This window comes from Salmo trutta, chromosome 9 (genome assembly GCF_901001165.1).
Source record: "Salmo trutta chromosome 9, fSalTru1.1, whole genome shotgun sequence".
Taxonomy (NCBI): domain Eukaryota; kingdom Metazoa; phylum Chordata; class Actinopteri; order Salmoniformes; family Salmonidae; genus Salmo; species Salmo trutta.
Genome location: NC_042965.1, coordinates 39,892,886 through 39,904,471, shown reverse-complemented (window position 1 = coordinate 39,904,471; position 11,586 = coordinate 39,892,886). Strand labels below are relative to the sequence as shown.

Below are 11,586 nucleotides of genomic sequence, written 5' to 3'. Positions count from 1 at the left end.
TTCTGTCTCGCTCTGTCTCTATCTCTGTCTGTTTCTGTCTCTGTCTGTCTCTATCTCTGTCTGTTTCTGTCTCTGTCTCTATCTCTGTCTGTCTCTATCTCTGTCTGTTTCTGTCTCTATCTCTGTCTGTCTCTATCTCTGTCTGTTTCTGTCTCTATCTCTGTCTGTTTCTATCTTTATCTCTGTCTGTCTCTGTCTCTATCTCTGTCTGTTTCTATCTTTATCTCTGTCTGTCTCTATCTCTATCTCTGTCTGTCTCTATCTTTATCTCTGTCTGTTTCTATCTCTATCTCTGTCTGTCTCTGTCTCTATCTCTGTCTTTATCTCTGTCTGTCTCTCTCTATCTCTGTCTGTTTCTATCTCTGTCTGTCTCTATCTCTGTCTCTGTCTCATGCCTAAAGCTCATTTTGGCCTTATTAATATTACTGTACTTTTTTTGATATTGAACTAACATGATACTGAAGAGTTCCTGTACGGTCGACCATATGATGTTGTAGCATGGCCTATCTGGAGTCACCGGTCAGTCTGTCTATCTGTAGCCACCAGTCGTTTGGTCAACCATATGATGTTCTAGCATGGTCTATCTGGAGTTACCGACCTACCATATGATGTTCTAGCATGGTCTATCTGGAGTTACCGACCTACCATATGATGTTCTAGCATGGTCTATCTGGAGTTACCGACCTACCATATGATGTTCTAGCATGGTCTATCTGGAGTTACCGACCTACCATATGATGTTCTAGCATGGTCTATCTGGAGTTACCGACCTACCATATGATGTTCTAGCATGGTCTATCTGGAGTTACCGACCTACCATATGATGTTCTAGCATGGTCTATCTGGAGTTACCGACCTACCATATGATGTTCTAGCATGGTCTATCTGGAGTTACCGACCTACCATATGATGTTCTAGCATGGCCTATCTGAAGTCACCGGTTTGTCTATCTGGAGTCACCGGTCTGTCTATCTAGAGTCACCGGTCTGTCTATCTGCAGTCACCGGTCTGTCTATCTGGAGTCACCAGTTGTTCGGTCGACCATATGATGTTCTAGCATGGTCTACCGGTTGGTCGTATGCTGTATCATTCCTGCTTCTAGTGTGTATGGGGTGTGATAACGACTTCATTAAACCAAAACCAGCTGGAATACATAATATACAGTGGCAAGAAAAATTATATGAACCCTTAAGGAAATTCCTGGATTTCTGCATAAATTAGTAATCAAATGTGATCTGATCTTCATCTTGGTCACAACAATAGACGAACACCGTCTGCTTAAACTAATAACACACAAACAATGAAATGTTTTAATGTCTTTATTGAACACACCGTGTAAACATTCACAGTGCAGGGTAGAAAAAGTATGTGAACCCTTGGATTTAATAACTGGTTGACCCTCCTTTGGCAGCAATAACCTCAACCAAACGTTTTCTGTGGTTGTGGATCAGACCTGCACAACGGTCAGGAGGAAGTTTGGACCATTCCTCTTCACAAAACTGTTTCAGTGCAGCAATATTCTTGGCGTGTCTGGTGTTAACTGCTCTCTTGAGGTCATGCCACAGCATCTCAATCGGGTTGAGGTCAGGACTGACTGGGTGTATTTTCTTCTGTTGAAGCCATTCTGTTGTTGATTTACTTCTGTTTTTTTCAGTCATTGTCCTGTTGCATCACCCAAATTCTGTTGAGCTTCAATTGGCGGACAGATAGCCTAAGTTCTCCTGCAAAATGTCTTGATAAACTTGGGAATTCATTTTTCCTTCGATGATAGCATGCTGTCCAGGCTCTGAGGTGCTCCATCCACAATACTTTACAGTTGGGATGTGCTGTGCCTTTTTTTCTCCACACATAGTGTTGTGTGTTCCTTCCAAACAACTCAACTGTAGTTTCATCTGTCCACAGAATATTTTGCCAGTAGCGCTGTGGAACATCCAGGTGCACTTTTGCAAACTTCAGATGTGCAGCAATGTTTTTTTTTGGACAGCAGTGGCTTCTTCCGTGGTGTCCTCTCATGAACACCATTCTTGTTTAGTGTTTTACGTATCGTAGACTCGTCAACAGAGATGTTAGCATGTTCCAGAGAGTTCTGTAAGTCTTTAGCTGACACTAGGATTCTTCTTAACCTCATTGAGCATTCTGCACTGTGCTCTTGCATCTTTGCAGGACGGCCACTCCTAGGGAGAGTAGCAACAGTGCTTTCTTCATTTATAGACAATTTGTCTTACCATGGACTGATGAACATCAAGGCTTTTAGAGATACTTTTGTAATCCTTTCCAGCTTTATGCAAGTCAGCAATTCTTAATCTTAGATCTTCTGAGATGTCTTTTGTTCGAGGCATGGTTCACATCAGGCAGTGCTTCTTGTGAATAGCAAACTCACATTTTGTGAATGTTTTTTATAGGGCAAGGCAGCTCTAACTAACATCTCCAATCTCGTCTCATTGATTGGACTCCAGGTTAGCTGACTCCTGACTCCAATTAGCTTTTGGAGAAGTCATTATCCTAGGGGTTCACATACTTTTTCCAACCTACACTGTGAATGTTTAAATGATGTATTCAATATAGACAAGAAAAATACAATCATTTGTGTGTTACTAGTTTAAGCACACTATGTTTGTCTATTGTGGTGACTTAGATCAAGATCAGATTTGATGACCAATTTATGCAGAAATCCAGGTAATTCTAAAGGGTTCACATACTTTTTCTTGCCACTGTGTACATAAACATATATAAATATACAGGTATATATACTTGTAATGGTTATTTCGTGTGTTGAGTTTGGATTGACCATATAAAAGCAAGCTTCAATGAATAACAAATAAGGTGAAATGAGAACTGAGTAAACTAGTGGCAAGGGCCCTTACAATGTCTCTTAAAGAAGGGGTTTCATGTGAACTAGGTAAGAGAGGAAGTGAATGATTGTGTGAAAAAACATAATTACATATTTGTCTAGAGCACAAGGTAACGAACACAGGGGGCATATTGCTGAAGTACAGACCTTCCCTGTCCGTGTTGGCGATAGTAGGCTATTGTGACGCAACAAAGTTGTCCTTTGTAAAGAGATGGGCAGCAAACATACACTTGAGTCGATGGTGACTATGAGGTAGGCTAACTAGTGTTTATAATGCACTGTTTTGAATGTAATTCATCTTACAATGTTTGTCGACATGTCTAAAGATGATGAAAACGTGAAAAAATACTACTTTCTGTAAAGCTATGGCAATTTGTATTTATTTGCTAGCTTTTCTGTGATGTTATTGAACTACAGAACTGGAATGTTTGTACCGGTATTTACAACAATAAACTACTTGCAGAAGGACGGGACTGTTGTGGTTTTTGGTGTTGCTTCTAAGGCCTGGATTTAATCCACAGCCAACAATGCACCTTTTAAAGGTCATTTAAGTTTGAGACGACAATGTTTATCATGAATGTAATCTACGTGAAAGGCGCATCGTCTCTGTCTGGTGAGCTGCTCTTTAATGTGCCTTGGATTGAATCCCGGCGCATAAATGGTGCACTTTAAGGCCTAGATGTAATCCGGATGCGTATAAGAGGCACATTTATAGTGCGTTTAAAATGTAAATGCCGATTTCCCGATTGAGCCGACATATGAAGCGTTTATTGTGAACGCAGTCTCGGCACATTGCCTTTATTTAAAAGGTGCATAGCCAAAATAATGGGCGATGTGATTGAATCCCGGCCTAAACAAATGAATGGAGGCTGAATTAAGACTCAACACTCATAGTGCATTCCCAGTTTAATTCATACTGAACATTTGATATGGAACATTACATGTCACTTTATTTAAGGCACTGGGCAGATAGTGAAGTATAGAAAGAGACCCTTCCATAGACTCTCACATGCAGGTATATGTACAGCACTCTCTCAGTGCTGTCATATGTACAGCCAATCATTTTATAACAGCTTGTAACACAGAATTGTTAATGGGAATATTTGGAAACAATTTTGAAACCTTTGATTCCCAGGTCACCTCTTTCACAATGCAAACAACATAGTGTACAGACAACACTACATACTGTACATACACTTAAACAGTATTAGTGCAGCAGATACACACACACACACACACATACACCTTAGGCACACAACACACGCACGCAACCGCACACAGATAGTCTTTCTAAAGGCTAGTACTTGCAGTCTGTGGGACTCAGTTTCAAAGTTCTTTAGAATGGTTTTCCCCCACTAGGTTTAGCAGTGGCAGTCCCAAGCCTCGCCATCAGGGGGCGCCTTTCCCTTGGAGTCAATAAGGTGTTTCCCCCAGTGGACCATGCCATCAGTTTGTGCTAGGGGAGTGTTGGGATGGGAAGAGGGTTCCATCAGATCACAGTTTCCCTAAACACCCCTATGAGACTGTGGGGGCGTTCGTGATGATCCAGGCGTGAGCCCGCCCGTGACGTCGACCTAGAACCTACTCTAGACCTGGCTCGAGACCAGGACTTGAAGCCAGACCCACCACCTTGCCTGGCCTCTAGTGGCTGCTGCTCTGCCCAGGTGAAGGTGCTGAGGTCCCCACAACTCTGCAGGTGCAGCAGGCCGGGCCTCTTCCGGAGAGGCTGGGGGAGGGTCCGGGAGGAACAGTCCAGCATGGGGGCATGGGGTCTGGAGCAGGTCCTGGGGAGGGACAGGGGCTGGGGCAGGGCTCCTGCTGGTGTCTCTGATACTGTGATCACCTGGAGAGAGAGGAGGAGAAGAGAAGAGGTTCAGTTTAAAGGGATAGTTCACCCAAATGTATCTCTTCTTGTCCCGTCTTCCTGACCTACTCATCCTTCTCACCCCCTCTCCTCCCCTCTCTCTCTCCTCATCTTCCCCTCCTTTCCTAACCATCCGGTTTCCACTTCTCTACCTGTTCTATGTAGCTGGCACAGTGTTCTATGTACTGTAGCTGGTACAGTGTTCTATGTACTGTAGCTGGTACAGTGTTCTATGTACTGTAGCTGGTACAGTGTTCTATGTACTGTAGCTGGTACAGTGTTCTATGTAGCTGGCACAGTGTTCTATGTAGCTGACACAGTGTTCTATGTACTGTAACTGGCACAGTGTTCTATGTACTGTAGCTGGTACAGTGTTCTATGTAGCTGGCACCGTGTTCTATGTAGCTGACACAGTGTTCTATGTACTGTAACTGGCACAGTGTTTTATGTAGCTGGCACAGTGTTCTATGTAGCTGACACAGTGTTCTATATAGCTGGCACAGTGTTCTATGTAGCTGGCACAGTGTTCTATGTACTGTAGCTGGTACAGTGTTCTATGTAGCTGGCACAGTGTTCTATGTAGCTGACACAGTGTTCTATGTACTGTAACTGGCACAGTGTTTTATGTAGCTGGCACAGTGTTCTATGTAGCTGACATAGTGTTCTATATAGCTGGCACAGTGTTCTATGTATCTGGCACAGTGTTCCATGTAGCTGGCACAGTGTTCCATGTAGCTGGCACAGTGTTCTATGTAGCTGGCACAGTGTTCTATGTAGCTGGCACAGTGTTCTATGTAACTGGCATAGTGTTCTATGTAGCTGGCACAGTGTTCTATGTAGCCTCTATGTAGCCTAGAGGCCTTCACGCGTCCAAAAAATTGGACTCGTTCCCGAAATGGACCTGGCGCTTTCCCATCCGGACCCAATATGCATAAATCTTTTTTTATATATATATAAAGACCCAGTTCCGAACGGACCCGAGGACAACTAGACCCGTCCCGTATTGACCTGGTCGGATCCAGACCCGGTCTGATCCGAGTGATGGAAGCAGCAGAAAAGCTACTTTATTAACCAGAGCTGATAAAGCGCGAGGGAGAGGAGGCAGAGCAAGGTGACGCTCTAGCAGGGGCCGTACTGTGTGTGCAGGCTGCTGTTAGTGTGAGCGAGTGACACCGAGGAGGGAGGGAGAGACGAGAGACAGCAACCAACCAAGCGAGAGGGATCATGCTGCGACATCATCTCTCAGAGCAGTCATCCCTCAGCGTCTCTATGCTGCCACCTACTGATATGTCATCTCTCAGGAGAAGTGGGAGTCTCTAAAGGTGCCACTCAAGACGTCGTTTGGGTTACAGACGTTAGCCATGGTCCGCAGACATGACAGTAAAGAATTTCAGTTATGAAAAAAGGGAAAAAAAAACATTGTGAGCTGTGTCTTGGAACGTTACCTACCGGTAGCCATGTATGTAACGTTCAGTTTTTTGTAAATGTAAATGCTAGCTAACGTTAGCTATGTATTATTTATTATTGAATATTTGAAATAATAATAATAATAATTGAAATATCAAGTCATGGCGGTTCTAGTAGTTATGGATTTCAAGCGCTTCTAGTGTTAGACTCCTTTAGAAACGCCCACTTCTCCTTATATGGTTCCTTTTAGAAACGCCCACTTCTCCTTATATGGTTCCTTTAGAAACGCCCACTTCTCCTTATATGGTTTCTTTAGAAACCCCCACTTCACCTTATATGGTTCCTTTAGAAACCCCCACTTCTCCTTATATGGTTCCTTTTAGAAACGCCCACTTCTCCTTATATGGTTCCTTTAGAAACGCCCACTTCTCCTTATATGGTTCCTTTAGAAACGCCCACTTCTCCTTATATGGTTCCTTTAGAAACGCCCACTTCTCCTTATATGGTTCCTTTAGAAACCCCCACTTCTCCTTATATGGTTCCTTTAGAAATGCCCACTTCTCCTTATATGGTTCCTTTTAGAAACGCCCACTTCTCCTTATATGGTTCCTTTAGAAACGCCCACTTCTCCTTATATGGTTCCTTTAGAAACGCCCACTTCTCCTTATATGGTTATTTTAGAAACACCCTTTAGAAACATGCACTTTCTCATCCTACAGTTACAAATAACAACAACTCCATTCAGACTATAAAGTAGCAGTCTACCTGTTGGCTCTTGGTCATTCTAGCCTGTCCTTCTCCTTTAACTTTTAATGCCATTATTTTAATTCCATCTTCCATTGATTAGATATCTCCTAACTTTTGCCCCACACGGACGCTCTATGACTGGAGCCTATTGCCGTGTTGATGACTTATGATTGGCCAACAACAAGCTACACTCACCATACTCCACTCTCGTGAAAAGCAAAGCACAGCAGCATAAACTGTACAAATTCTCTCCCTCACTCTCTCTCTGTAGCCTGTACCTGTTCTATGTAGCCTGTACCTGTTCTATGTAGCCTGTACCTGTTCTATGTAGCCTGTACCTGTCCTACGTAGGCTGTTCTATATAGCCTTTACCTGTCCTATGTAGCCTGTTCTATATAGCCTTTACCTGTTCTATGTAGCCTGTACCTGTTCTATGTAGCCTGTACCTGTCCTATGTAGCCTGCACCTGTTCTATGTAGCCTGTACCTGTTCTATGTAGCCTGTACCTGTCCTATGTAGCCTGTTCTATATAGCCTGTACCTGTTCTATGTAGCCTGTACCTGTTCTATGTAGCCTGTACCTGTTCTATGTAGCCTGTACCTGTCCTATGTAGCCTGTACATGTTCTATGTAACCTGTTCTATATAGCCTGTACCTGTCCTATGTAGCATGTACCTGTCCTATGTAGCCTGTACCTGTACTATGTAGCCTGTTCTATGTAGCCAGTACCTGTCATATGTAGCCTGTTCTATATAGCCTTTACCTGTCCTATGTAGCCTGTTATATGTAGCCTGTACCTGTCCTATGTAGCCTGTGCCTATTCTATGTAGCCTATACCTGTACCTGTTCTATGTAGCCTGTACTTCTCCTATGTAGCCTGTACCTTTTCTATGTAGCCTGTACCTGTTCTATGTAGCCTGTACCTGTTCTATGTAGCCTGTACCTGTTCTATGTAGCCTGTACCTGTCCTATGTAGCCTGCACCTGTTCTATGTAGCCTGTACCTGTTCTATGTAGCCTGTACCTGTCCTATGTAGCCTGTTCTATATAGCCTGTACCTGTCCTATGTAGCAAGTACCTGCCCTATGTAGCCTGTACCTGTACTATGTAGCCTGTTCTATGTAGCCAGTACCTGTCATATGTAGCCTGTTCTATATAGCCTTTACCTGTCCTATGTAGCCTGTTCTATGTAGCCTGTACCTGTCCTATGTAGCCTGTACCTGTACTATGTAGCCTGTTCTATGTAGCCAGTGCCTGTCATATGTAGCCTGTTCTATATAGCCTTTACCTGTCCTATGTAGCCTGTTCTATGTAGCCTGTACCTGTTCTATGTAGCCTGTACCTGTTCTATGTAGCCTGTACCTGTCCTATGTAGCCTGCACCTGTTCTATGTAGCCTGTACCTGTTCTATGTAGCCTGTACTTGTCCTATGTAGCCTGTTCTATATAGCCTGTACCTGTCCTATGTAACAAGTACCTGTCCTATGTAGCCTGTACCTGTACTATGTAGCCTGTTCTATGTAGCCAGTACCTGTCATATGTAGCCTGTTCTATATAGCCTTTACCTGTCCTATGTAGCCTGTTCTATGTAGCCTGTACCTGTCCTATGTAGCCTGTACCTGTTCTATGTAGTCTATACCTGCACCTGTTCTATGTAGCCTGTACCTCTCCTATGTAGCCTGTTCTATATAGCCTGTACCTGTCCTATGTAGCCTGTACCTGTTCTATGTAGCCTGTACCTATTCTATGTAGCCTGTACCTGTCCTATGTAGCCTGTACCTGTCCCATGTAGCATGTACCTGTTCTATGTAGCCTGTACCTGTCCTATGTAGCCTGTACCTTTTCTATGTAGCCTTTACCTGTCCTATGTAGCCTGTACCTGTTCTATGTAACCTGTACCTGTTCTATGTAACCTGTACCTGTTCTATGTAGCCTGTACCTTTCCTATGTAGACTGTACCCGTTCTATGTAGCCTGTACCCGTTCTATGTAGCCTGTACCTGTCCTATGTAGCCTGTACCTGTCCTATGTAGCCTGTACCTGTCCTATGTAGCATGTACCTGTCGTATGTATCCTGTACCTGTCGTATGTAGCCTGTACCTGTTCTATGTATCCTTTCCCTGTCCTATGTAGCCTGTACCTGTTCTATGTAGCCTCTACATCTAACATTTTAGTCATTTAGCAGACGCTCTTATCCAGAGGGATTTACAGTCATCTTAAGATAGCTGGGTGGGACTGTAGGTTGGTTCAGCCCCCGAAGTGACTCTTATCAACACTCTATGCCAAAGGTTTTAGATTTTCTCCTTAGGAATTCAGCATCGGCGGCAGGGTAGCCTAGTGGTTAGAGTGTTGGGCTAGTAACCGAAAGGTTGCAAGTTTGAATCCCTGAGCTGACAAGGTACAAATCTGTCCTTCTGCCCCTGAACAAGGCAGTTAACCCACTGTTCCTAGGCTGTCATTGAAAATAAGAATTTGTTCTTAACCAACTTGCCTAATTAAGGTAAAATACAAAAATTATCTGTGTTATCTTGCCAACCCCCTCTTGTCACGTCTCTGGGTAGTAGAGGTTCTGTTTGTGATTAAATCCTGAAGGTCTGATATCTGATTGTTGATCATTGGTCAACAACTCATATTTTGAATCCAAACAATCAGATGTTATGAAGGGTCTCAGATTCATTGTCTCTTTCTCTTATTTGTTCCTGACCTATGCTGGTGAGATACCTACACTTTCTCTCTCTGCCTCTCCCATGAGCTATGGGTCTTGTGCCATGGTTTCCTTGTCTCTCTCCCTGTCTGATCATGCCTAGACTAATGCTTTGTAATGCTTGTAACTTACGTTTTATGCCTTGTATGTGAATCCATTCATTTTACAATGCTATTAAATATCTGTCTTTGATATAGACACTCTCAGACCAATTCTTGCTAGTCAACACCGACTCATTGCTTAATGCTTGCTTGCATATTTTAATTGTCTTTATGGAGTCAGATAAACATTTTAATAGGCTAATTCCTTAGTCATATTACAGGTTGCATGTGAGGTATACACTGAGTATACTAAACATGAGGAACACCTTCCTCATATTGAGTTTCACCCCCCCCCCCTTTTGCCCTCAGAACAGCCTCAATATTCGTCAGGGCATGGGCTCTACAAGGTGTTGAAAAGCATTCTTTGTTGACTCTAATTCTTCCCACAGTTGTGTGAAGTTGGCTGGATGTCCTTTGGGTGGTGGACCATTCTTGATACACACGGGAAACTGTGGAGTGTGAATAACCAAACCGTTTTGCAGTTCTATGCAGCCTCTACCTGGTCTATGTAGCCTCTACCTGGTCTATGTAGCTACAGAAATATCAAATTTACATATCAAAGTATTCAATTTGATATCAAAGTATTGAATATCAAAGTATTCAATACATGTTAGAATCACCTTTGGCAGCGATTACAGCTGTGAGTCTTTCTGGGTAAGTCTCTAAGAGCTTTTCACACCTGGATTGTACATTCTTTGCCCATTATACTTTTCATCATTCTTCAAGCTCTGTCATATTGGTTGTTGATCATTGCTAGACAACCATTTTCAAGTCTTGCCATTGATTTCAAAGCAGAAACTATAACTCGGCCACTCAGCAACATTCACTGTCTTTCTTGGTAAGCAACTCCAATGTAGATTTGGCCTTGAGTATAGAGTTATTGTCCTGCTGAAAGGTGATTTCATCTCCCAGTGTGGGGTGGAAAGCAGACTGAACAAGGTTTTCCTCTAGGATTTTGCCTGTGCTTAGCTCCATTCTGTTTCTTATTTATCCTGAAAAACGACCCATTCTTTAACAATTACAATCATACCCATAACATGATCCAGCCACCACTATGCTTGAAAATATGGAGAGTGATACTCAGTAATGTGTTGTGTTTGCACCAAAGATAACCCTTAGTTCGGGACATAAAGTTCATTGCTTTACCACATTTTTTTCAGTTTTACTTTAGTGCCTTGTCGTAAACAGGATGCATGTTTTGATATATTTTTATTCTGTACAGGCTTCCTTATTTTCACTCTGTCAATTAGGTTTCTATTGTGGAGTAACTACAATGTTGTTTATCCATCTTCAGTTCTCATATCACCGCCATTAATCTCTGTAACTGTAGTAAAGCCACCATTGGCCTCATGGTGAAATCCCTGAGTGGTTTCCTTCCTCTCCTACAACTGAGTTAGGAAGGAGGCCTGTATCTTTGTAGTGACTGGCTGTATTGATACACCATCCAAAGTGTAATTAATAACTCAAAGGGATTTTCAATGTCTGTCTTTTTCATTTGTACCCATCTACCAATATGTGCCCTTCTTTTGGAAAACCTACCTGGTTTTGTGTTTGAAATTCACTGCTCGACTGAGGGACCTTACAGATAATTGTACGCGTGGGGCACACAGAGTGAGTCCATGCAAGTTATTATGTGACTTGTTAAGCACGTTTACTCCTGAATTTATTTGACTAAAACGTAATCATTTCAAACTTTGCTTACATTTGTATATGATCACATATACAATATTACGTGTGGGAATACTTTGGAGCAGATTTCCAAAACTAAAATCACTTGGACCTGATTTGCTGGTGTTGTTATAGTCTTCTTTTTTTGGTGTGGGGGCGGAAATAAAATCACCCGCGGGCCACCGGTTGGGGACCCCTTCTCTACCAGTTCTATGTAGCCTCTATGTAGCTTCCTCACCAGTTCTATG

At 42.8% G+C, this 11,586-nt stretch overlaps 1 protein-coding gene across 1 annotated transcript in view; it reads right to left on the bottom strand.

Moving 5' to 3' along the window:
- Window positions 1-3,739: 3,739 nt before the first annotated feature.
- LOC115200541 (protein FAM189A2) overlaps window positions 3,740-11,586 on the bottom strand; it is a 57,653-nt gene continuing 49,806 nt past the window's right edge. The window contains exon 10 of the mRNA XM_029763669.1: window positions 3,740-4,694. Coding sequence (XP_029619529.1) covers window positions 4,341-4,694 — 354 coding nt within the window. The 3' untranslated portion in view covers window positions 3,740-4,340. The remainder of the gene's footprint in view (window positions 4,695-11,586) is intronic.